We start from the raw sequence: 26,470 nt of genomic DNA on the forward strand, positions 1-26,470 counted from the left end.
GGCCGGCGGGCGCCGAGCGGCGAGGCGAGCCCGGCGCGCTGCGGGCAGGCCGTCGTGTGGCGCAACGTGGTGCTGATGGGCCTGCTGCACCTGGGCGCCGTGTACGCGCTGAGCCTCGTCCCGCGGGCCCAGCTCCTCACCCTGCTCTGGGGTGAGTCCGGCCGCGGGGGGGCTCCGGCCGCGGGGGGCGGGGGTGAGGCGGCCGAGCTCCCTCCTCTGTCCCTCGGCAGAGCCCAGTCGGGCTGGGKGGCGGAGGGGCCAGCCGTGCGCTGGGCTGTTTCTGGGTGTTTTGTTTCACGAGTTGCGTGCTTTCTAGAGCGCGAGTTGTCCGGGTGCTCTCGGGAGCGCAGGCAGGCAAATAATGCCGGCGGTTCGCTCGGAAATCTCGGGGGCTTTTGTTCTGCACCGGTGTGGTCGCTCTTCGGTGCCATTGTGAGCGCGGCGCCTGGCATGCAGTTGCTGTAGGAACGGAAGACACTCTTTTTTTCTAGCTACATCAGTCATTTTCTAGATAAAAGGATAAAAGCGGCGTAAAGCTGCTTATTATTTCTTTTAAAAAGTCGAATAGAGAACTATTTGGTATTTCTCTCTTCTACTCCCTCTTGCTACTCTATAAACACTATGCTTTTTTGCTTTGGTTGAGATYAGAAAAATCACTCTGTCCTTTGTCTCTTTGGGAGAGCGGTGTATCTTCTAGCTAAAAGTCTAGAAAGAGCTGTAAGACTCCAGCAATGAGAAAACAGGGAAGCCCAGCTGGGCTTACTGAGATCAAGTGGCTTACTGTGTCTGTCTTCTTGCTAGCTGTGGAAAAGTGAAGATCTGGCCTGGCAAAGAGTGTGAAATGTATCATCTTTCCTTCCATCCGCCAGTGAGGTCCTCTTTTCTCTGTGGAAGAATGATGCTGAAAGAAGAGCTACATAAATGCACTGCAGTATCATTCAAGGTTTTTTTCGATTTGTGGGACTGACAGATGGTGGGTGTTAGGTATCATCCTTGACTGGGCAGAGTTTTAGATCCAGTCATGTATGTGTGGGTGGTCAAGAGGATAAAAACTCCAATGCTACTCACAGCTAGTAGAATATCCATGGTAAAGAGCAACTTCATGGTGCTTTTGAGTGAATGGAGAATTTCATGGACCAGAAATTCCTTTGTGTTAAGCTGTACAAATATGGGGGGGGGGGAGGAGTACCCTATGCTGCAGTGAACTCACTTGATAGCAAATTCAGATCATTATGTGGTAATCAATAGTATTGTAGGTGAACCTCAAAAAACAGCCAGTCTGCCAAACACCTGAGAAATCAGGCTTATTTATTATATGATATTTAAGGAATTCCTGAATCCATTTCTGTTAGGTTCAGCTTTTCATATTCTCTCTGTTATACCCTTAGAAATAGCCTAAATAGCTCATTTTCAGACTAGAAATAGCAGGTATATCAAGTGCCATCTTCTGAGATTTTTTTTTAATTAGAAATTGTTCCTGGATCTCTGATAGAAACCTGGCATTTAGACTAGCTGCCTATTCTGTACAAACCATTTACAAGCATACTAGATATCAGAAAATACCTAGGGGTTGTCCTGTTTTGCTTAGTTTCCTTCTTCTATGAGTACTACCATTTACTTCTTCCTCCCTCCTACTCCTGGTCATGTTCACACCATTTTCATAGTTTACCTTGGCTATAGCCTGATGATGGGGGAGACCATGAGAGTCTGTGAGAGCTGTGTGGCCAGGACACACAATCTGAAGTCTAATTTCAACCATTTTAGGTCCTGTAGCATATAGGCAGGTGGTCCTTCTTTTTACATGTTTTGCCTTTCTGAAAAGGTGCTTTGAAATTGTCTCTAATTTCACTGCTTCTTAATTATGCAACTCCTTAAAGCTGGAGCTGGAGAACTGAATTGCCAGTTTTAGCCCTTCATCCTTCAAGGTATTTTTTTTCCCTAGTTGATATTAAACAAATGTTAAATAATAAACAGATCTCAAAGTCGTTGTAACTTAAGAAAATCCCTTTCTTTTTCAAATAGAGAACCTCCCATTTCTTGACATTGTTATTTTTAACAGTTGCCCTAGAGCAGACCACTCAGTTTTTACAAGAGTCTGCTGGGTGATTTTACAAGGACTATTTAAGCAGGGAGCAAGTGTGTTGGCTGCAGCTTTCAAGCCAGTCAGACACGGCACGCCACTTTCAGAGCTGGCTACCAGAGTGCTCTGCCTCCCTCAGAGATATCAAGCAAAGAAAAAATACAGGATCTCTTGCAAAAAATGCAGGAGGAGTCACGTATCAGGCAAAAGTAACTTGCAAATTCCTGTTACACTGGAGAACTGTATCTGAAGTCCCTCCATCAGAGTTTCTCAGAGTGGGCAAAAGCAGGGTTTCTGTTGCTTAAGTTAGCAAACCCACTTTCCTTCACCCTTTGTGAAAAGAGCAAAACAGTAAAATTGTGTCAGAAGGAAAAAGTGCAAGTGAGATTGTCCTCTGCCCTCCCCAACTTTCTGCATCTCTTTTCCTATTCAGATCAGCTTTCTGGGGGCGGTGGTTGTGAGTGAGCGGAGCAGGACTGTGTGTCTGTGGAGGTTGGCTGTGCAGTATTAGGGCAGAGTTGGATGTGGCTGAGAAGCTGTTGAGGTGGTAAGGATGCAATGGTGGGTGATACGGAGATGCACGTATCCGGTAATACAGGTAAGCTCTCAAGGTAAGAGCTGTAGCCCTTGTTGTATCCCTGCTTGCTTCTCCTCCTTCCCAAATCTGTCTAGGATGTAGGAAGTTTCCCAGTGCTCTTATGCAAGTCATTGAGTTGCTTTGTCCCTCTTTGCCTTCCAAAAGCTGCAAGAAGTGTGCAGACAGTGGTTCCCGGTGGCTCCTGGTGCCAGCACTAGCGTTGGGTGCAACCTCTGGGTGTTTGGAAGGAAGTGGATAGCTTCCCATGACTCATCAGAGCCTTGCTGGCTTCTTAGTTTCTCTTCCCCTGAGACATCCACTCCTAGGTGGGCTTGTGTCTAGACAGAGATGGGGTTCTTCCTTCCCACCCTGTGCAGTGCGGAAACCCTCCTCCTCTTCATGCTTTCTTTTCCCTTTCCACCTGAATCAACTTGGTAATCACTGATTTACTGCTGCTAGCTAAGCTGAAATGCCCCTGTGCCACCCAGAAAACAGCTGTTCTAGTCAAACTGCCTGCTCAGCAGGACTCATTTCCATTGGTAATTTATTGACATTCATCCAGCTGCACATAATAGACAATGGAAAAATGCTGCCAAGCAAAGGCTTCRTTGGTTGTTTACTCGGGATTATCTGTACTCTTCTGTTCCCGTTGCCTTCTGCACAAACACCTAGAGACCAATGCTACAGCTTTTCATGCCCCGTGTTAAACCACAGAGCTGGAGTTGCGGAAAGGATCCACAGTAGTGTTGTGGGTGATGCCACCAAGATAACCCAGAAAGCACTGGGAAGTCAGTCCCCCTTTGAAGGATATGCAGTTAAACTCACTAAAATGCAGGCTTTTGGGGCCGTCCTAGTACCCCCCTGGAGTTTGGTCCCAGTCTAGACTGAACAACAGCAATGAAATTACTCCTGTCAGAATTTTCCATGAGCTGGGAGCTCCTTTGAGCAGGAGTACAGCACCTGGTACGTGCGAGCCATCAGGCAGCCTTAGGGTTTGCCCATGGGACAGCCGTGTACTAGTCTTGGCACATCATGCCAGCACAGTGCCTTTGAAATGTCCCTTGTTCTGCCAGCTCTCCCGCACTCAGTGGGAGCGCTCTCGGCTTCTTTTCCAGCCTGGCCTCGGGTTGGGTGCAGAGCTGGTGATTGTAGAGAAGGTGCAGTTGTCTTTCCCCTTTCCCTTCCTGCCCCAGAGCCAGGCAGCTTGGGATACCTGGTGTTTCCTTCCCCTTGGTGTTTTACTCTTCATGTCCGTGCCTTTTCTTGACTGACAGCTGCCATTTTGGGACACCTCGGCACCTGGGGTTCCCAGCCTTGGAAAGTGGTGGGAGCTGGCGAGGAAATACGCTTCAATTTTTGCCTGGTTCCAAGTTGCACCCGTAGGTTTGTTGGGCGCAGTCGAGAGGTTTGGTGGTGTTTGCTCCCCAGCAGGCAACACGCAAAGCACAGAGCACTGTGTAACTGCGACCCCAGAGAGCTGCCACTCCAAGCTTCCTCTTCAGGTTTCTTTTTTTTTCTGCCAGCTTTTGCACTGCTCAGAGCTACTCTTGCTCAGTGCCCTTTTCAGAGAGCACTGAAGAGGAGAGATCCTAGTTCTCTGTAGCCCCCATTGGCACAGCCAGCCATGACCGGACAGAGGGGAAATGGAACAGGTTGGGCAGGGTGGGAGCACYCCTCTGTAAGCAGAGACAATAAAGTGGTGGATCCATGATCTGGGCTGTGAACACCAGGTCCCCAGGAATAAATAAGGCTGTTAAGTCTTCGATTTGGTTCAAGCAGCGTTTGCTGGGCATGATGGTGTATATGAACTCCTGTGATGCATGTGAATGCATGTGAAATGCATATGAAAGAGTCCTTGCAGCCAGCCAGGACTGTGGATGTGGCTGTAATTCTGCCTCCTTCAGACTGTAAATGCTGCGCATCCTTTCACAGTGCAGTTGGCATGAAACTGCTGATCATGTCTCTTCATATAAGCTGGGAATGCATCATTAAATGATGCTTCTTAACCAGAAGGCTCTTCACTGCAGTCAGCACCTTCTTGTTCCTTCCCACCTAGTGTATCTAGTTTGGATTAGGAAAACAATGCAACAAATACTCAGAAATTGCTGTGACAGGGAAAGTTGTTGGTATCTTTCACTGCAAGGCCCAGCATTGCCAGTGCTAACAGTTTCTTTGATAGTCTCAGGGTGGCCTGATTTTTCTTAAAGGCTGCCTTCTCTGGGATTGCATGATTTGTAGGGGGTCTTGCTTTATGTATGGAAAAAGGCAGTTATTAGCCTTCACGGAGGGCTTGTGCAGAAGTGCTTTAAGAAGGAGCCCAAGTGCATTATAAAGGATGAAAAAAACTCAGAAAACAAATTAACCTGTTACTTGTTCTAAAACCTTGCAGTTTTGAAATCTATCTTACTATACCAGTATTTTGAACAGATCTGAGTTGAGGCTGCTGAGTGTTACTAGCATAAATGACTTTTGAAACCCACACAGCTGTGGCATGTAGATATCTTAGCACAAAAGACAGTCCACTCAGAAAGCAGGCTTGTATCAATGTGCTCTACAGAGCTGCCTGACATCCGAGTGGGTGTCAGTTCACACGCTGATAGGACTTGCCGGAGCGTGGGATCCAGGCRGGAGGATGGCATTGTTCTAATAGCCCTCGTATGGGAGGGGAGGTTTGTTGCTGTTTTTAACAACATTTAGTGCTCTTCAGTGCTCAATTTTAATGGCTCTTGAAAATGGCAGATTGATAACGTTCAGTCTTGGCAGGCCCTGTGCCACGCTTACCCACAGCCTTCCTGTGCACTTCAGTGCTGGCTGTCTGAGAGCGCAGACAGAGCGCTGGGGCTGCCCGGCTGCGGCTCAGCCAAGACCTGCTCCCRGAGAGCTCAGGTCTGGGTCCATATTCTTCCTGGATCCTGTCTATAAAAGARATAGAACTATTGCAGTCTTAGTGCTTCAGGTTACAGTAGTGCCTAGAGGGCACAACCAAGATGATCACCTTCATTGCAGCCATGCGATGAGGCACATGTTGCTGTTGTGCACTGCAGATAGATACAAGTTCTATTGGGCTCCCCAATCTTGGAACAGTCTTCCATATTCTTGAGTGCCATCTACTGGCTTTTTGGTTATTATGTGCTTGGTTGTTAACCATTTTGATGTGTGCTATTGTTTTCACTTACAGAAAGCTACCATTAGGCCAAAAATTCTGCACAAATGGCTGTAAAAAATATCTCCAACAAACTTGCAGTCGGTAGCTCTGAGAAGTAGAAATGTTATTTYCATTTCACAGATGTGAAATTGACATTTGATTTAAATACTTTTTACTTTAATGTCTGCATCACTCTGCCAGAAATGCCTTCCAGGTCATGCAAGGTGATTCTGCTTAGGTCACTTTGATAGGCAAGATTTTGGGTCAGGAAACAGGTAGCAAGTGCTTTCCTCTTAGAGATAACCTCTGAGGAGGTATCCAAGGCATTCTTGATAGGAGAGACTGGCTAAACAGAACAACCTTATCTTGCCTTAATCTCAAGAAAGGTCTATCTGCCAGCTCACAGAACTGCCCCTGACAGTGGAGCAATAAGCAGCTCTGAGCAGCTTCAGTGGTGTATAGAAAGGCCAGCCTTGTTTCATAGCTCCACCGTGCTTTCAGCACTTCATGACTGCAGCTGCTCAACTGGATGAGCAGAGAGTGAAAAGTGAACCTTTAATATTGCATCTCTGAGGTGCAGGTCAACATCATGGAACAGCCCTGTTTGTCTCTGGAGTAAGTTTGGCCCAGCTTTTCCTCTGCTGTCCCATTTGAAAGCATGGTTTCACAGCTGTCTCTGTAATAGTCAGCCTTGATCCTTCTCTCCTAGCATCAATAGCTAAATTCTTATTCYTGTCATGGTCTTTGACAGGAACGGAGTTTAATCACAAACAATGCTTTTATTCTTAGGAATTTCAAGTACCCTGGAGCTGGGGTGACTGTAGCATGTTGTTCCTTAGCCTTTTACCTGTGGGAACAGTCTGATCTCTGCATCCTCAGTCTAGCCAAGGAACATACCCTCCATTTAGCAGTGTAGACAAAAGAGTAGTCCTAGGCTTGTTCCAGATTAACCACTTTGAGATGCCCTGGTGTAGTTTATACTCCTGCCAGTCTGATATTTTCCCTTCCCCAGCGTTCACTCCTCTCTATTTTAGCTACTTCTGGAGATAACTTCTTAAGATCCTGTCCGTGAACTTCCTGATGTTCAACTTTAAGTACATATAGTTGTTCCTCATCTTGGTTTCCTCCACATTACATTGGCAATGCTATGTTTTATTTTACTCTTTTTGTGTGCTGCATATCACATAGGCACCATAAACGTGATAAAGGAATGGAGAAGAAAAAATCTAGTGTCTGTGAGAATGCTGAGTGTATGCGTGCTGTGCCGTGTCTCCTTAAGATGTCTCCTTCTTCGCAGTTGTCCTCAGGAGCTGCATTCAAGGCATTCAGAAGAAGTTGTGGTTCAGCAGTGTAAATGAGTAAGCAAATAATGAAGCCTTTTGTGGTCAAACACCGGAGTGTTCACCCAAGGAAGAAGCACTGCTGGGCCTCCTAGGCCTTGGTTTAGGGATAGTGCTGTGCTTCCTGGGAACAGGGTTCACTCTAGAGCAGTGCCTAAGCAGTTCTGAGCTGTGCTCCAGGCAAACCAGAAAAACCTCAAATAGTCCTTTCCCCCTTAGCTTAGGTTCCCCTGTACCATAAGGGTAGAGATGAGAGCTGGATCCAGCAAAGATAGAAATCCCTATCTCTCCTCTAAGCCTACTGAATTCAACAGGGATTGTTGGCTTCCCTAGGATTTGGATCATGCCTGTCATCTTATTCTTTTTGCAAGGTGCCTCTGAGGTCTGTTAGTAAAATCCTTTTGATAAAAACAAGTTAGGCAACTCCACAATTTCTGGTGTAGAAAAACCAAACCAAAATAATTCCAAAGGAACTGACCAGACCTTGCAGGCTGCAGTGAGGAAATGGAAGAGAGCCTGTTGTAACTTAGTCTCCTTGGAGGCTTCCAGATAGAGGTGCACCTTCCAGTGTAAGCTGGAGAGAGGCCTTTGCAAGCAGCCTTGCTCTTCCCCAGAGCCAGGTATTCCTGCATTGCCCCTGGCCCCCAGCATCTGATGTGTTTCCCTCAAAGCAGCCTTAAGAAGGGAAGAACAGGGTGGTGCTTGTTGGCACCCACAGAGCTGCCTGTCTTTTCAGCACAGAAGCCCATCACGGGCTACAGGATAGCAAGAGCCCTCCTACAGCCCTGGCTTGCCCTGGCAGTTCCTGAGCCGGTGGAGGGGGGCTCTGGGGCAAGAATAAGGTTTGGTGCCTCCAGCTTTCTGCTGTAATTTAGTTATGTGTGGAGGCAGGGATGGTGGTACAAGYTCTGAAGAGTTTCAGTGGATGAGGTGGGATGAGCTTTGCCACAGGTGGAGGGAGCGCATCGTTCAGAGCTATATCAGCATCAAGGAAAACCTCATGGGGCTGGGAGCACACTGGATGCCTCTTCTCTAGGAGATGCCACCAGGCAGAGMAGTGTAAGCCATGCTGGCTTGTGTGAGACTTCTGCAACTGCTGTCAAGAGGAAAAATACTGCCCTCTCCTCTTAGAGGACAGGCTGTAAAATGTCAGCTTGCTCACCAGAACTTTGTATGCATCCTTATCACTGTCGCKCCGCTTTCCCTCCCTGCAATTATTGTTGCACTTATAATTAGCATTGATGTTGTAATTGAAGCCAAGCAATTTCTTGCAATCAGATTTTATTTTTACCATGTAGGCTAACAATAAAATGTGCTGCCCCAYTGGAGATCTGGCACGTTAAAAATTACTGTACTCAACAAGGCAGGACTGATGGAGAAGAGAGCGCTATTTGTCAGATGTTGATGTCGAAAATTCTGTGAGCTATTTGTGTTGTACAAGGATGTTGGCACCTGGAACATGGGGAATTCTGGAAGGAGGGTGAAATGAGGAGGTTTCTACACACATTTTTCGGCTGGTGGCTCCTCAGACGATCTTCTGAAAGACTCAGAATATAGTCGGGTGGTCTTGGCAAAGGAGGGGCTTGTTCTTGATTGGACTCTGATAGCCTGGCTCTTTGGCACTGTTCTCGAGCTGATTTTGTATTGCTGAGTGTTCGGTATCATCGCTACCCCAGCACTGCTGAAATACCTTTTCTGTCTGTGGTCTCCATCTGCGTTGGTGAAAGTGGTCGCTGTGTCCTGGCTGCTTTGCCCCTGCACTCTGCATCTGGAGCAGTTCGTGTCCAGTCCACACAGCTGGATCTGGGAAGGGATTTCTCTCGAGGCCCCTAGATCTCATTGCAGAAGTAAAGAGAACAGTGAGGCACTTGGTAGCAATTTGCACTGGTCTAATCAGCAGTAGCTGCAGCTGAGGGCTGTGGAGGCCACACACACTTACTGTGCTCTCCTGAGCTCTTCCAGAGCTTGAGAAAAGCTGGTAGCAAAGGAATGGCCAAGGTAGGACAGAGTGTTTCTGAGGTTAACTTAATKTTCTTCCTAACTGGAGGGGGAAAGTTAGAAGGCAAAAGGGGTGCAACCAACATACAGAAGTGTATGGGCAGAGAAGAAAAATCAAGYCTTCACAGGAAGAGTGGAAATAAAGTATTTGGGAACTCTCAACACGTGAGGTCAAAGGAGAACAGTTCTGGGTTCCTATTTGGAGGTGGGTGACTCGGGCTTTGTGCCTGCAGGCGGAAGCGGCAGTCTTTCCTGGCTGTGTTCCTCTGGCACATGCTTCCCAGTTTGACTGTGGGATCCTTGAGGCTGGGACAAGCTTTCAGCTAGCATCTTGTCCATGCTGCAGAGGATGGCCTACCCTCCCTCTGCGAAACCCACCTAGTTCAGGGGTGTTTGTTATTCCCCATCCTTGCCTTCCTTTGTTCATCTGCTCTCCYGGGACCTGGCCAGGCTCATCCCTGGGCCTTGCTTCTTGATCTACGTTGAGCCTGTTGTTCCTCATCTTGATAGGAGCAGGCATAACATTGCGTCTTCTTGCTAAGCATCATCATCCTCTGCCACAACATGGAGGTGATTTTAGCATTGCTTGCAGGTTTGTTTTCATAGCTCACTTATTTTCAGGGGTACTTGACCAAACTAATACTAAGCGATTGTAAATGAATCAGGGAATAATCTGCATTTCATTGTGGAAGCCTTGGTAAGGACAGACACATCTGGGCTGGAAAAGTGACGGACTGTCTCATTTGCACATGTCAGTAGTTAACTGCATGTGGAAATCAAGTGCTTCATCCAAATCGGAAAGAGAAATCATGCTTGAGAAAAGTCATACTTGTCTTAGAAGCAGATACAAAGTTTTGTATTAAGCTTTTGAGGCTACCCTGTCATCAGAGAAAATATGTGCTGTACTGACTGTCAGAAGTTCTTTGAACAAGGTTGGAATCCGATGTGAGCTGGCATGACTGTCTAACCAGAACTTTGGGATGGTGTTCTCAGTCCTCTCTCTTTAGAGGACAACTCTAGTTTTCCAAGAGGAAGAATCGCCTAGTGGTAGAGCAGTAACTACAAATGTAAAAAGTCTGAATTTGAATTTTGGGGAATTTTAAAAGATGAGGCACTGAATCTTGCAGACTCTTAGTTACTTGGTCATAGATACTTCCAGACCATTGGAGATGGGAAACATATATGTGCTGGATAATGATGTGGGTTGGAAGTGGCAACCTGTCTTATGAAAATGTCAGTAACTTCTTGTTTTCTTGGGGGGAAGGGTGTAAGAAGGATGAGATTTTTTTCTTGTATTTTTTATTTTTTGGCCAGCACCACCAGAGTATAACTTCTTCCCAGAATTCATTTGGCTATTGATGGGAAAAATAAGATCTGTATAGTCAACTTAAGCAATTGGTTGTAATGACAGTACTAGATGATCGGTTTCCTTGTGAACTGCTCCTTCCCTGCTGAAGTTGGTTAGTCAGCTGTGCAACTGAAGTGAAGCAGGCCTGTGAGCGTGGTCAGACCTCCTCACAGCGGTTGTTGCAAGACTCTCCTTGTTTGCATTTGGCTTTGGCTCATACCTTTGGTGCAGAGGGAGAGACTTGTGTGTTTGGGTTGGCCAAAAGTTGTTTGGCTGCCATTCAGCAGGCAGATAAAAACAGGCCTCCTTTGTCGTACATATAGAGGTGTTTGTTGGAAAGGGGGGAAAAAAATACCAAAAAGTCTTGCTGGGTAGGTGGAGATCTTGTGGGGGGCCCTTTCCCCAGGCCAGAGCTCACTGCAGGAGCAGAGCTTTGGCTAGGAGTGTTTCGGCTGGCTGGCGTGAGGTGAGTAATCATCTGGGAAGCTGGCTGAGTAATCATTCAGTGAGCGCCCCTGGAGAGCTGACAGCATCGGCCTGCCCGGGCTGTCGCCAGCATTTGTGTTGGAGACAAAGGCGTCCTTCTCTCCTCCGGGTGCGATCCTTTTACCTGATTGCTCYGCGTAACTTACCTGCTTGCCACATGTTCAGAGGGATGCAAAAGGCTTGTGTCTTCTATTTTTAATGAGGTATAATACTTTTAGCCTGGCTCTGAGGCTCAAACTACCAGAAAAAGAGAAAATGAGGAAAGGCCCTTTTTTTCAGTAGTTTTTTTCTTTGAGAGATATTTTGTTTTGGAGAAGGGAGGAAAAGCTGCGGGAGTTGACAGTACACTTGTAAAATAGGCACAACGTATCTAGGCAAGGTGCAGTTACATAGAGGGACAGTAGCATGGTCCAGAGTCTGCAGCCCCCAAAAGTTAAAGCCGGCCAGAGCTCTACTTTGGCAGCTGCGGGCTGGTGTAGGAGGGCACTGTGAACTGGAGCAGGGTCTGAAACAGCTCTGTCTTGCCCTCAGGATCCCGTTCAGCACGGTGCTGGGGTAGAGCTGTTGCCGCCTGCTCTGAATTGAGGCTGGAGGCTCGGCTGTTCAGAAGTGAATTGCTCCTTGCAGGGACCTGCTCTCTCGTTGTGCCTTGTGCCGAGATGCTGCAGAAGACAGAAGCTTTCAGGCTCCCCAAATAGCGACAGATTTATGGCAAGGCAGGTCTTTGTTTTTAATAGGCCAGAAGCTGCTCTTCCCTGGCTCTGCGCTTTGGGTGGTCCTGCCAGTGTGCGCAGAGCGAGTAGGGGGGATTAGGTGATGCGCCCCATGATGCAAACAGCTGGGCGCCAGGCAAGCTTAGGCTGCTGAACCGCAGGGCTGCTAAATAACTAATCCTCATTCCGAGAGGCAGAGCTGTGTGCTGAATGCACGTCTCCGGAGCTCCATGCTCTATTGGCTTAAGTGCTCTCTTTCCATCTGTCCTTGAAAAAAGAGACAAAATTGGGGCTACTTCTTTGCTGGCATTTCTAGAGCACTTAAAAACCACTGGAGCCAGTGTGTGGATTGAGGACAGCAGTGAGGTCACTGGGAGAGAAGTGAGATCTGCTGATTGTTTTGTGATGATGCAGGATTTGGCTGAGCTGAGAGATGCTACACAGAAATGTCAGAAACTTCAGGGAAATCAGAGTATCTTTAGGCTTTTTCTTTTGATCTAAAAATACATCTAAATGGTTCAGCATCTTCGGGCAGTTTTCAGTTGCTGGTGAGTTCAAGGAATCTGTATTTGCTTCCTAGGGGAATTTTAGTATTCTCTGGCATGTTTGCTGCCAGCCGTGATTTCCATTGCTCTATTGGCTTTATTTATGTTACATTGGCCACAGTTGTCAATGTGAACGTCTTTGCTATTCCAACCGGAATAAAGTCTTTTGTGTATTCAGCCAAAAGGCCTGGCTCTGGGGTTTGTTCCTGAAAATGCATATGCAGGCATGTGCATCCAGGCAGAGGGAGCCTGGATTTCACTGACCTGGTGATGGTTGGGCCAAGAGAATGCGACAGATGGCTTTTCCTGGACCTCCTCTGCGACGGTACAGGACTGCAGGAGAAGGGCCTTCATTAAAGTCATTTTTTTCTGCAGCTCTAAACCTGTGCTTCCCCTTTGGTGTGTTTCATCTTGGGTCTTTCTCAGTTCATTTTAGAGCAGCTCAGAGGACGTTTAGATCTAATTTTAGATGAACCTGCTTCTGGCCTTAGATTTCACACGTCTAGTTTTCACATGAATGCACTGCTCCCTGTGAGGATTGGCATGTGCTTTATAGTGGGTGGCTTGAGGAATTGGTCCTACTGTGTGGCGGTGCTTTTTAATTCTCAACTGCTAGTTTGAATTCAGCCCAAGGTCCTTTTGATGCCAACCTTTGATAGTTCAGCAGGGCTCAGTGAACAGTTCGTTGGCCATTTCACTGTGTCGGCTAGCAAAAAGTGTTTACATCCTAGAGACCCCCAGGCCAGAGCACTAGTTCAGCATTTCTTCATGGCAGCAAATTAGAGACTGAAGTGGGAATTTTCTCCCTCCTTAGTAAATGTAGTTCCAGGTCAGTAAGTCAGACTTGCTTGATAGGGTGATATAGATGAAGTGCAGTGGTTTTGCTCCTCACATCTCTTCTGTATAGGAAGAGGTTTTTTTCTCCAAGGTTGTACTGGAGAGTGATGGAGGTGGAGAAGTATACTAGAGATCTGAGTGTTAACCCTGGCCCTGCCATCAGTGCATTTATTGGTGTGTTTTAAATGAGATTTTTGGAGGGACAAAGTATTGGTCTAATTCATTCTTTCTTCTTGAGGTCAGCCAGGGCATTTCAAAAAAGATATCAAAAAATGTAGTATTATCCAGTTGTAGTACAAAAAAATATTGTGGTACCAGGCAATGTGAAATGAAGTTACTTAAAATGTTTTGTGTGTGAGCCCTGATGTTGAATTGGGGAGAATTTTCAGCTGTTGTCAGTGGGGCTAGTTAGGAGGAGGATTTCTGGAGTGTTCAGAAGAAACCCAAGTGCAGCTGGGCCCGGTAATGCAGCTACTGAAATGAATGGCAAGTACTCTTCTTGATTTCATTGAGGATTAATTTAGGGCAAGTGCTTTCCCTGCTTTGGTCAGATTAGTTAGTCTCGCTCACTAGTCCTAACTCTACCAATGAATAACAGCAGAACCCCCAAGTGAAGAACAGAGGGTAGATATAGGATATGCAGATGTAATTTAATTTTTAAAATGCAAAAAAAAAATGTTATACGGATATGGAGGTTCTGCCAATTACCTATTTATGGTGATCAGTTAGCTTTGCAACACTGCCTTTGTGCTCGAACAACTAACCCTTTGTATTTCTCATGCAGTTCTTGCTGCCTGATGGAAGACCTGGAGTTTTTTATACTAGATCATGAAAATCTCCTAGCAAGCAGTTTTGACCTGACTGAATAAACAGAGGCAAAGTTACCAGTGGGTAAATTGAGACGTTACGTGCACATCCTGCTTGTTTTTGCCTTCAAATTGATACTTCTATAAATAAATCAAGTTGTGGCATCCTTCTATATGCCCCTCTCCAGCCTTCTTGTAAAGGGAGGGACAAGTTGGCTTGTTCAGAGATTAACATCTTTGCCAGACTTTCTACCAAATAGTGCCATATCACAGGATGTCTTCATCCTATAACAGCATGTCTAAGATCCATTGTTTTCAGCTGACCTGTTGTTGAGAAGGTTGCAGCTAATGTAACGTTATGTCTACAGGTAAAGTGCAGCCCTTGTTTATTAATTTTGCTTCCCCAAGCAAAAGATGTGCTTTCGTAGCCATTAAAGTCACTAGAGTTATGTTCTTTGAGAAATTAATCTCTTCTGTACTCATAACATTTTGCCCTCCAGATCTGTGAAATCCTAGAGACACTAGTGGTGTCCCAGAGTGTCTGCAAAACTTTATGTACCTTTACTGACTGTAACTTCAAACTCTCCCATCTGGGTTGGGAATGAGTCAGATTTCATAGTGTTGGGAATGTCATCGTCTGCCAGTGTGGCTTCCAGCAGAACTTGGGTGCTGTACGCGTCTGGAAGTGTCCTCAAAATGGTGGCAGTCTGGAGAGCTAAATTACTTGCACAGTTTTAGCCATGATTGCAACTAAAAGCCTAAAATACTAATCAAGGAAGCACGCTCTGGGCAGACAAACAATTTTTTGCGGGATGTGAATGGAGTTGTGCAGAATTGCATTGGGCTGTGCTGGAAGCAGCCATGCACACAGGCCGTACACAGAGCTTGGGAGAAAGGGGGTTGCTGCCAGAAATCAGATAGATGCCAACAGGAGGTGCAAAAAGAGTGGATTTTTATAGCTGGARTAGCACAGGTTTCAGCCTCCCTGTTCCTTGTGAGGATGAGCGCCCAACTTTCTATGCTAAATGATTATCCTTCTACCTGCAAGAGTCCTTGCTGCATGGGGCGCTCCGGGGTGATGGAATAGGTGCTCAGCAGTCTGAAGCGAAGTCTGCTAGGCCTGGATGAGATTATCTGCCTGTTGACTTGAGGCCACCAGGGGACAYCAGGTGCTGAAGTCCATGTTAGGGTGGTCAGTGTCAGTAACAAGGGCTAGTCCTAGGAGAAAATGATGTTTTTGCATCTTGTTCTGAGCTCTTTTTACGGGGATTTTGCACCAATGCAGGACTAAGTGGGGCTGACATCCTCGGAACAAGGTGTGAGACGAAGGCCTTGACCCTTGGGGGTTTTCTTGATTAAAAAAATTTGTCACCCTCCTGGTAAGAAAAGGTATGGTAGCAGTTCTGAGGCAGTCTCCAACTTCAGTAATTCCTTTCCATGTACTCTGAGCAAAGTATGGTGTCTTAATGTCCGCTGGCCTGGAGGTGCTGTGTGAGCAGTAACCTGGCTTCGTCATACAGGAGCCTGTGCCATGGTTCCTCTGGTCTGTACGCATCAGACGAGAATAGCTGCCATCTCCAGCAGCAGTTCCAGCTCTCCCAGTGGCTACCCTCAGCCCTGTTCTGCCCAGGCCCAGGGTGCATGCAGGCTCAGGGTCAGGCTTTCGCAGAGGCCCTCAGTCACACTCCTGAGCTTGCAGCTCCAGAGAGCCTGGTGGCTCCAGCCCACATGCATAGCCAGGCCCCCCCTAGGGGTGGCATGGCATGGCATGGCAGGCCCTCAGTCACACTCCTGAGCTTGCAGCTCCAGAGAGCCTGGTGGCTCCAGCCCACATGCATAGCCAGGCCCCCCCTAGGGGTGGCATGGCATGGCATGGCATGGCATGATGCTCATCTCCTAGTGGAAGCTGCTGGCCTAACCTGGTGCCGGCCCAGCCCATGCCTCCTGGTTAGCTTTGCTCCATGTGCTAGGCATGCAGCATCCCAGTAAGGTCTCGTGATACAGCATGTGCACTGACATTCTTCACTAATGTCAGCCTGAAGACTAAAATGTAGGTCAGTGTTGCAGACTCCACAGTTGCAGACTCCACTCTGTCCCTCAGGTGTATCTTTCCATTGAACACACAGGCCTCTTTCCATACACAAGTGATCCCGAGAGAAAAAAGATCCCATTGCATTTTCTTCATGCTCTGTTCTATCACAGCAGAGTTTGTCTCCATGCTAAGGGTCATGTAATGGGATTTGCAGTAAGAAGCCCCTCTTCTGTGCCCCCTCCTCCCCTGGGCCCGTTCAGGACTTGACCTGTGTCTCATTGTTAAGGTGGCAGCAGCAGAGCTACTTGTAGAAACAGCCTCAGAAAATGACTAGGCAGGGATGGACCCCCTGACTTCCCTAATGTAAAGGTTGTGAGTGCTGGGAGATGGCAAGAGAAATGGACTGTAGTCTGCGAACCCCATCTACTTTCTTTCTCTGAGTAGAAATTCATCTTACTGCTATTGGAAAAAAAGTATTGGGCTAGATGAGCCTTCTGTGTTGTTGGAATATTTAATGATTTCATCCACATGTTGTTTTCATCTTTGGTACTGATGAGACAAAGGTGATCTTAAAGTTCCTGCTCTAGTTTCCTGTCACTTTGTGCAGAAAGTTGTGCTGCCTAAACTAAGAATTTTAATTATTTGACTTCAAAGCTGAGTCAGTGCTTTGCTATGTCAGGACCAGAAAAACATTTGTTACATTTTGTAACAGGAAAGCAAGGTCAAGTGTTTGCAAAACTTGCCTAATCCCAAAATATCTTTGCAAAATGAGGCTGTGGTCGGATCTGTGTTTGATTCTACTTGCCTAGACAGAACTATGAGGATGTAGGGTTTCCAGGTCCTACATCGAAGTGGTTATCTTGCTGTTTTTGAATGCAATGTCCAAACCCCTTAGTTTTACAAGGAACTACAAGATTTTCAGCCAGGTATGAGAAAGGTGCTTACCAGTAAGACTGGCAGGGGCTGCAGAGCAAGTGCTGTTTGTCTTTCCTGCTTTTGGCCCTGCTGTTTTCCACCTTCCTGCAGAAGGTAAGGGAATATTTGCCTTCACAAGAAGGAACTGCAAGCAAAGGATGTGAGTTAATGCTAAGCTCTGTGTGTTCCTCTCCCACAGGAATGATTACATGTCATTATTCCGTATTATAAAGCATGTTTTACATATTGACATTAGCAACATTGTGCATATGTAATTGATTTAGTTTTAGAACTGCTGTTTTTATAACTGGTGTTATATCCCTCAGAGGTGGTGATGACTGAGATGGTTGCAGTTTGTTCTGTTACTAGATTACGCTTGACTTGGGCAATGTGCAGGTAGGTGCTATCTGATAGTGTCATCTTGTAATCTGTGCTTGTGAAGGATGTCCAATTATTTCTTCTCTTTCAGGAGCCAATATTCTCTCTTCAGATGTGTAGATTGAACCCAGTGCTTGTAGGATTTCTTGATTTGCCTTTATACATACATACATATATACACACACACACACACACACACACACACACACACACATAAAACCAGGTAAAAGTCAGAACCAAACTGGAATCTATTAGGTTCACTGATGTAAATGTGCAATCACTATTCTAAGGTTGTCACAGGTTTCAGAAAGAGATGGGCTTCTAATTTTGGTGTTCAGCATACAGCAGAGAGGCTGAGGCTGAAAATTTTCTTTTTAGAGCAAAGGAACTACTTACAACTAAGAATAATACCTGATGCTACTGAAACTGCTACAGACTGTGACAGTATCCCTCTATTTCTTCATAAGAGGTTGGCCACTTGGATACACAGATTTTTCATTTGAGTTTGGCACTTGGTATAGTAGTGCTTTTTTGGAAGTCTAGCTGTGCGGAGGGCATGATGAGCTATTCTGAAAAAGGTGGCCCAAATGTGTGATGCTGTTGATCTCCCCTCTCATGCATTTTTAAACAACTTGCCTGGTATAGTTTGCATCGCTTGTCTTGGACTGTGACATGATAGCTGTGCCTGCAGTTCAAAATCATATTAATGTCTTTTGCTGCCTTATCATATTGCAAGCTCAGAATATTTTATTTGCGTTTGTGATCCTCCTTGCAGGTTACCGCTTCCCCAAGCATCTCATTCTCATTGCATATCCTTGTCTGCAGTTATTGCCCCCTGAGCTATATTTCTTTGCTTTTTCTATCTAGGCAGAATCTCATTTTGAGCTTTACTTTCCCTGTTTCTGCATGAATCTCTTTGCATTTCTTTGCTCTCTTGCGGCTGCTCCAAATTTAGCATCATCTGCAGTTGTAATTAATATGCTGTTTGCCTTTGTTTCAGGTCATTAATAAGGATGTTGAATAAAAATCTTCTGCCTATTGATTCTGGCACATTCCCATAAATAGCATCTGTGCACAGGCACAGTGTACTGCGGAGCCTAGCAACCTGCTGGCTCCCTGTTTGCACAGTAGTTTAACCTCAAGTATATTTTCTCTTTTGCACCCCCTCCCTGTCCCTGTGCACCATGGTGGTATGGTTCTCTCCTTTGTCCTTTTGCACAGGCTTGCTGCTGTTTTCCCTTTTCCTCTTTTTCTTCTTTGTTTCCTCCTATATGCTTCTTGCTTTGCTCCAGTTGAAAAGCATTTTGTATCAGCTGTGCTCTATTGAGTGAGCTCCTGGTTGGAAATGCTCCTGTCGGTGCTTATGCTTGTGCAGAGCTCATTTCTGCAGCACTAAGCAGGGAAGTGTGGTGCCTGCCCAAGGGAGCAATATAGTGGAGCCCTGGTTGCAGGGGAGGCATTTTACACCAGTTTATTCCATTAAAGTGTAGCTTGTGTATTACAGAGCTTGTGGGGAGGTGTATGAGACATTAAAAGAGAGAAGTAAAATTCCTGAGTTGAAGAGAGAAATTCTGCTATGARTTCTCAAAGACAAAAGAATCGGAAGAAGTAAGATAGAACCCACTTAAAATCCCTGCTCTAGTCAATTAATTTGTCCATCTTTGAAATAAATCCTGGTTCACTATCCAGTCAAAGGCAGCTCTAGCTGAGTGTTTGAGTCCTGTGGAGCGCAGAGCTCTTGGCTCATGCTCTGCAATTTCATGACTTGCACACAGTGAGTTGCTGCTGGTCATAGTCACCTTTGAATCCGAAACCAGAGAAGAACAGGAGGCGAGTCTACCAGACCTGCAGCAAGCCCCTAAACCTGCCTGCATCTTTTTGGTCTTACACTTGCATGGCCAATGCAGCAGCCCTGCTCATGCACCGAGAGCCCCTGCACTGGGAGGGCCGAGCTGAAGAAGAGATGAAGACACGGCCAGCCGTAACTAGCGCCCAGACTGGCAGAGCTGAGCTGAGCACAGCTGTGGGTGTGTCCCCGAGCATTGCCACCGGCTCGGCTGGAGGGAGTAGACACCATGGGCTGTAAAAGGAGGTCAGGAGGCCAGGATTGCTAGGGAGCTATCCTGAAGCCAGTATATTCAGGTGAATGGGAGAAAAACCTGATTTGTTTGGAGCTAGAGCACCTCTTATCTTCACTTTAAACGGACAGCGACTCAAGGCCAAACCATAGCTGGCTTAGGTCCTCCAAAGCTGTGTAAATCTGGGGCTTTCTTCAGAGCCAAGCTAGCCATTGCTCTGGGGAGTAACCAGACATGACACACAGTGTTGAGGTATTTCCGTTGAGCCAGCTCCTCATGTCTGTGTGCATGAACCCTACAGCATGCTGTGGGTGAGGAAAGATAATTCTGCTTTTGTTCTGAGCGCATTCTGGAAAAAAATAATCTTGCTGTAGCAGAAGCGTCAGTAGAAGCCCCAGAGGGCCCTGCAGACCTGTGGACTTCCCTGCTGCAAGATGCTGCAGTATTCAGAAGATGCAGAGGTATGCAAGGGTGACATGTGCCTAATAACATGGGAATTTGGATTTAACAGAGTGGGTATGAATTCTCATGGTTAAGAGAGTAACCAAGAACTGATGCTGAGAAGGAAACTGCTTTTGGGACTACATGTGGTAAAAGAAGAGAAACCTGCTGCAGATGCAAAGCACGCTTTTATCCTTGCAGACTGCAGAGCCCTAGAATAGATGTTGGGATGCGTTCCCAGCCCAGTAGCACACTTCTGCTACATGCCAGGGAGATGGCTCTGGGCCAGAGGCTCAGTGAAGCTCCACAGTGCTCTCAATCCGTGATTGAGGTAAAACTCCTTTGAGGTCAGCACAAGTGATGAGCAAATGGCTTGAAAGGATCCTTCTCCTCTCCCTTTGTCTTTAATATGCAACTGTGAGCTACACATCTCTGTCTTGCTTTTCACAACACCAAAAGAGGAAAAGAGACTGTGTGGAAAGATGGCCATGCATTTCTGCTCGCTGTCCTAGCTGCGTGCCGTATGGCATGCGAGAGGGAGCAGGAGACGGGAGAACGGGGCCGTGGGTTGAACAGCAGAGAAGCTATGCCATCAGGTACCTTACTGGGAGTAGAGTGGGGAAGCAAAAGGAAAGGACTTAGATTTCTGCCTGGAGACACAGCATCCCCTGGGAGCCACCTGAGCATGCAGCGCTGCCAGCTCTGTGCTGGCTGGGACTGGGGAAGAGCTGACGTTGCTGCCTCTCAGAGGGCTGTTTGCYTGGGGACTACCGCAAGACCTGGTCTGAGCTGTCTGTCCTTTTGCCAGAGAGGGACAGGCTGCCACGCAGCAGAGGGCCTGGGGCAGGCATGGTTTGACACGAGGTGTGCCTCGCGCTGCTCTCCGTGCTGCTCCTAGCAGCGTGCTCTGTGCAGTCAGTGTGGGGGCTGGCCTGGCCTCSCAGCGAGGACAGCCGAGTGGGAATGGCTCTCGGCCTGGTGGCTGGGCATCGTTCAGGGGCTGGGATGCTGTCACCTTGCTGTTGCCTCCTTCGTAGCATCGCCGTTTGCTGACAGCTTCCTCCATCATGCTCCAGCACAGCCCTCTCCTGTGCTTTGYTTCTGCCAGCTCTCCAGCACCAGGCTAGGGGAGAAAAAGCGGTATATATTATGTCTCCTCAACAGGATTATCATCTGTGCTCTGAATTCAGAGTTGCCAGTGCTCATGGTGGCCTGTGATCGTGTGTGAAGCCAACGCATAGACACAGAAATAGCACAACTGAGTTTTTTGTTTGGAGTTAAGCTTGAAATGCTGCAGTTTCATTCTGTGTGTGTGATTTAGCTTTGAAAAGTCATCTTAATTGCAGAATTAGTTTACAAATCTAGAAAACTAATTTGGCATTTTTAGCTGTTTCCTCCTTATGTATTTAGTTCTTAACTGTTTTTTTAAGGTATTGTTAAAGTGATAGGATTCCAGACTGTTTATTGGTACTTATCTGTTGTTCCCTTCCATCCCCCCCCCCAACATTTTTTGCAATACCTACAGGGGTTTTTTTATTCATTATTACTTAGACGATCTCTTTCATTACAAATCTAAGAGGAATTTTCAATATAAATAAAGCTTTTAACAGAGCTTTTCTCCACAGTGTAACTCTTTTATGTGTTTCATGGAAAAAAAAAAAAAGATCAGGTAGCTAAGTAGTGGTTCTCTTCTCATTTAGTTACTGTAGCTATCATTACTGTAAATAAACCATTTGATTTTGATTTTACATTAATTATAACCTGATTTTGGTTTGAGCTCATAATTTATTCTGCAAAGGAAAGCTTGGGTCCTGTAAATATTTGATTTCTTAGCTATTTATACATTGGGAATTGATGTCCAAGTAACGTTTTCAGGGACCCTAATTCCTGTAAGAGTCACAGAAATCCGATCTCGCTATGCAGTGCATTTGATTGACAGGWTTTGTTTCTGCTCTGGTCACCAGACTCTTGGATATTTCTTTTTTTCCCAGAAATGTTTCAGCCCTTCAGAATTTATTTTAGGAAAATTCCTGCTGTTATGATTCCTCCCCTGCAAAGCCAAAAAATAGAAGTGTTGTGTGGGTATGAGCCCCAGCCATCTTAGCTCTATGCAGCTGGTAGTCACTGGAGTGGACTGGGTCTGGCAATTCCCCAATGGTCTTGAAAAGGGTCTTGGGTTTACTGCCTGGGAGAATCTGTGGAAAGTCCCATTTAGTGTATACAGCATGTTTCTGGGAGGCTCTGAGGACCTGAGGAGTTTGCAATCTGGCTCTTGTTCTTGGCTGGCCTATCTCCCCGTCCGCTTGCAGAGCCACGGGGGCGAGCCAGACTGCTCCCAGCCACAGTGTTTTGAAGAGCCTGGTGTGCCAGGTGAACCCCCAGTGTAACAGGCTTCCTCCATCCTTTTGCTGGCACACACCACTAATCCGTTCCTATCCCAAAGCGCAGGTCAGCTCGCCTGCTTTCGGCTTATTGTTGAAGACCTTCTGCCTGAGAGCTGCCTTTTGCAGCAATGGAACTCCTGCAGAACTGTTTTAGGTAAACCCCTCTCTCATCTGCAGCTGTAGACTTCCATTGAAGTGGTTGTGGTGTGAATCAAGGGAAGGTTTCTCTGTGAGGGCCTTGGCTGGAAGGTGCTGTTCAAAGGTATGGACACAGGGTGGCACTTAAACATCCCAAGACAGTCTCCAGACTCCAAAAATACTGTTCAAAATTCTGTTGCCATGTTGGATGTTATGGAGCAGTGTCAGTGAAAAGTGTGGCCCTTGGGGTCTGTCTTAAGCTGAGCTGTATAAAGCATGAAAGCTGGATCATTGGGTGGTATAAATCCATTGAATTCAGTGCAACTGTTTGACTGGCCCRTGTGTTATCAGTGAGTCTCACTCAAGCCCTCCTCCCTCTCTTTTGCGCTGGACAGAAAAAGAAATCAATAGTACTGTAATGTTGCATGTGTTCCTTTGTACCTACTTACCTTTAATTCTGTTTTTGTACAATTGATCAAGATAGGTGTCTGGGGAAGCGCTTGGTCAAAAAAAATGTTCTTTGCTTTGTAGTGGCAGAAGAATCCCTGTGTATGTGAGAAGGGAGGCCAAGCAAACTATTATTTGGGGCAATACTTCTGGCTTCATTAATGATATGCTTGAGATAAGACTCATGAGAGATGAAAGTGCTAAATCCCCTGAAAGACTCATGTGAAAGTGCTAAGTCCCCTGAAATGAAAAGGATGGTGAAGGTGGAGGATTCAGCCCTTATGACTAGTATGAGGCTAACCAGTTGCTCCAGACATAAAGCCCATAGACAATGTGTTCTTACAATGATTCAAGGCTATAACCTGAATATTTTGATGTTGGCTGGATAAAGTCAGTATTTGGAGTGTCATACGTATGTTCTCATAATTATAGTCATTTGGGCAATTTGGAAGGGCTTACTTAATGATGTTTCTGCCACACTTCTGCTTTATCAGACTGACACAGCTTAATATCATKTATAGAAAATGGCAGAATAGGTGTTCCATAATTCTATAGGAGGAGTCTGAGATCTTGCACTTGTAAGATATGTGCAAACAGCTGCAAGACTGCAGAGGAAGCTAGAGTGAGAGTTAGGGTGTCAGCATGTTTACTTATCTGATAATTACAAAGCTAGATCTGTAAATAACGTGGAGAGGATGGCATGGCTTTTTATTTTGTACCTGCCTTCAGAAAGCAGGCAGAAGTCTGAACTGACCGATAGACTTAAGCATGTTGCACTTACCTGCACCTATTAGCCTTTCCTGGGAGCAGCTTGGACACTGCAGCCTGCTGAAGAAGGGAATTACCTCTTCAATGATGATAACAAAAGCTGGTTTTGGAGAGGTTTCATCTCTATTAGGACCATTCTGACTGTGTTGCCTTTTATGAGAAAGGCTTTGGTTTGCTGCATGGGAAATGAAAGAAATTATGGCTGTGTACATAATGTGAAATAGTTGGGGTAAATCTGTTATTAATGGATCTACCAGTAAAGTGGACAATGTCTCATTTACTTCTTTAGACTGGACGGTAAATAGGGTTACCATTATTTTGCCAGATCCCTTTCTGTTGTGTTTTATCTTAGACCCTGTAACTTCAAGCACCATGACTTTAGATCTAATAGAGGTACAGAGTAGATACCACCTACGTATGCATATTTTCGTTTTCCTTTTGCAAAGGTAGATGTTTTGTATTAAATATTGTAAGAACCAATTATAGATTCCTTTCTGGCTGTTGCATGTCCATCAGGGCTCCCTGATGGTTAGATCGTTGTGTGGATGTAGACAGAAGTAGAAAACTGTCTTTCACAGACAGGATTTTCCTTTTTTTTTTAATTCAAAAAACTCTACTTAAGTATTTTAAATAGGCTGTTAAAACCTAAACATGCCTGTGTGTTTCAGGTGCCATGGAGCACTAGCTAAACAGTGCTTTGCCTTAGACCATGCAAACTCACTTGAGGTTGTCCTTTGAAATTCCTGTTGTTTGAATCCACTCTGGTTTTAATTTTACACTTGTAAAATAAGCAGGTRTCTTTAGACATAGTATGTAAAATAAACCGTTCCTATGGGAGGGCATAAAGAGTGTATATACCATGACTGCTGGATAGCTTGAATGTGAGCAGTTTAAGAGGCCCGGTTTATTTGGGGTTTATGTAATTCTTTTCTCCTTGTTGCCTCCAAAACAGGAGCAGCTCTAACACTCTGTTCCTAGTGGATTTTATTTACTAAGGCATAAGCTCCCAATGATAAGAGAAATTGTTATTGTAGAAACTATGGCAGACCATTTTTCAGGGGCCTCCTCAGTTAGCAGACAGATCAAACTCAAKCAAAGACCTGTTGAGGAGGCAGGCAGTATCCCGTTAGAAGAGTTGTTGCTGCTCTTCTGACATGAACAATGAAGCTCCACTCCACTGTATTTGGCAAAGACGTACAGCGTAAATAAGTCACGGCGTAGTGCTTCAGTACTGCTGAACTCTCCCGAACACAGCACCATCTAAGTGGGAAAGGGCGGGAGGTGAAATGAGGTGGCCAAGGTGCTGCTGGACAGAGCCAGGGCAGAGCTGGGCTGAGATCCTCACCTCCTGTCTGCCCAGCCTTGCCTTTGAGTGTCCCTGCRGGCATCAGCAGGCAGGGGCAAGAATCATCTTTACATCAAAGAAAGCAAAATAATGGCAGTAGGCCCCGGCACATCCTGTGTTTTGTCTTTTGTCTTTCAGCATATTTCTGTTTCCTGATGACAGCCCTGGGCGTGACAGCAGGGGCGCATCGCTTGTGGAGTCACCGTTCCTACAAAGCCAAGCTGCCTTTGCGGATCTTTCTGGCTGTAGCTAACTCCATGGCTTTCCAGGTGAGGTTGTGGTTACCTGTCCTGATTTTTGGCCTCCGGGCAGCTTTATCTCCTGTGAAGAGATCTCTTCAGCTTAGAGACATCAACAGGGAAAAATAGCAGCAGCAAGACRCTGATTATAACTCTGTGCTGGCTCGGGGGATACACAGCTGCTCTCACCACCCACGTAGCAATACGTATTCAGCAGTCTAGGAGCAATAATTACTTAAGGGCAAAGTCAAACATGCACAGGTCAGGGGCTCAGTGCCCCAATAGCCTATCTTTGATCTGGGTCAGGCCCAGCACTTCACAGTACAATGTAGAAACCTCRGTAAAAGCTAACTGCATGCAACTACATCTGTAAACAGGTTTCTTGATCCAGCCAGGCAGTTAGAGATTGTTCCATGTACCCAGAAGTGAGAGCAGGCACTCTTATTTTATCTCTATTTTATACAGTATTTTTCATCAGTAGAATCCAGATACCTTCACAAAGAAGTACAACTATCTTTGTATTTGCTGATAGGGAATCTTAGACTTCAAAACTTGCCTGTAACACCCAACTGGTGGAGGAGTCAGACTAGAACCAGGGTCTTCTCAGTGTAAACATACTACTCCTTTGCTAAGAACAGATATATGTCCCTGTACTAACATAAATCATCTAGCTTGGCTGCCATATCCTCTTATGGCACTGAGTTTCACAGGTGAGTTKTGTTTTGAGTTTTCAGCTTTTACCCTTCAGTCTCTTGGGTGACTTGTTATTCTAGTGCCTTGAGAGAGGATGAAGTGAGTCCCTTCATCCACTTTTGTGCTGTTCATTTTATTATCTTTGATTTACCTTCTTTTTAAAGTAGAGAGAATTAACCTTATTAATCCCTGTTCACATTACAAAGAGCACAATGCATTTGTATTAATATGTTGAGGCGATGTTCAGTTTGACTATAACTCCCCTTTATTCTGACTCATATTCCAGCTGCTTTGTGCCACTCTGTTCCTTGCAAAGCTTGACAAAACCTTTGCTCAGCATGTTAAACAACTGCTTTGAGTTTTTAAGAACCCCCTGGTACTGGCCTTCTGTTTTACAGCAGATTTTATCTTTCATGCTCAATTCAAATGAATCTGTGTCAAGCTGGATTGCAGTAAGCCTGACTATTGTGATTTCATTGCCTTCTGCTCCCCTGTTGCTATACGTTTTGCTCTCAGCTCCACTGGCCTCATCATTGCTTTTTGCTGAGGCAAACACGGTGTGAATCTGAGGCAGGGGAATACTTCAGAGTGGCTTCAAGCCACCTTTGTGTCCTTCTMGTTGATGAAAGGAAAACCAAAAGCCAAATCACCCACTGTTTTAAGCAGTCTGAAGCCTGTTCCTAGTTATCATGACATCCATCACCCGTGAAAGTCCATTTTGACCACCATGAACAACT

General features: G+C 45.9%; 1 protein-coding gene across 1 annotated transcript in view; it reads left to right on the forward strand.

Moving 5' to 3' along the window:
- Positions 1 to 6: 6 nt before the first annotated feature.
- SCD5 (stearoyl-CoA desaturase 5) overlaps positions 7 to 26,470 on the forward strand; it is a gene marked incomplete at its 5' end in the record, with an annotated part of 38,440 nt that continues 11,976 nt past the window's right edge. The window contains 2 exons of the mRNA XM_085306309.1: positions 7 to 151; positions 24,940 to 25,070. Coding sequence (XP_085162435.1) covers positions 7 to 151; positions 24,940 to 25,070 — 276 coding nt within the window. The remainder of the gene's footprint in view (positions 152 to 24,939; positions 25,071 to 26,470) is intronic.

The sequence above is a fragment of the Rhea americana genome, unplaced genomic scaffold (genome assembly GCF_003343005.1).
Source record: "Rhea americana isolate MKP2758 unplaced genomic scaffold, rheAme1 scaffold_237, whole genome shotgun sequence".
NCBI classification, from domain to species: domain Eukaryota; kingdom Metazoa; phylum Chordata; class Aves; order Rheiformes; family Rheidae; genus Rhea; species Rhea americana.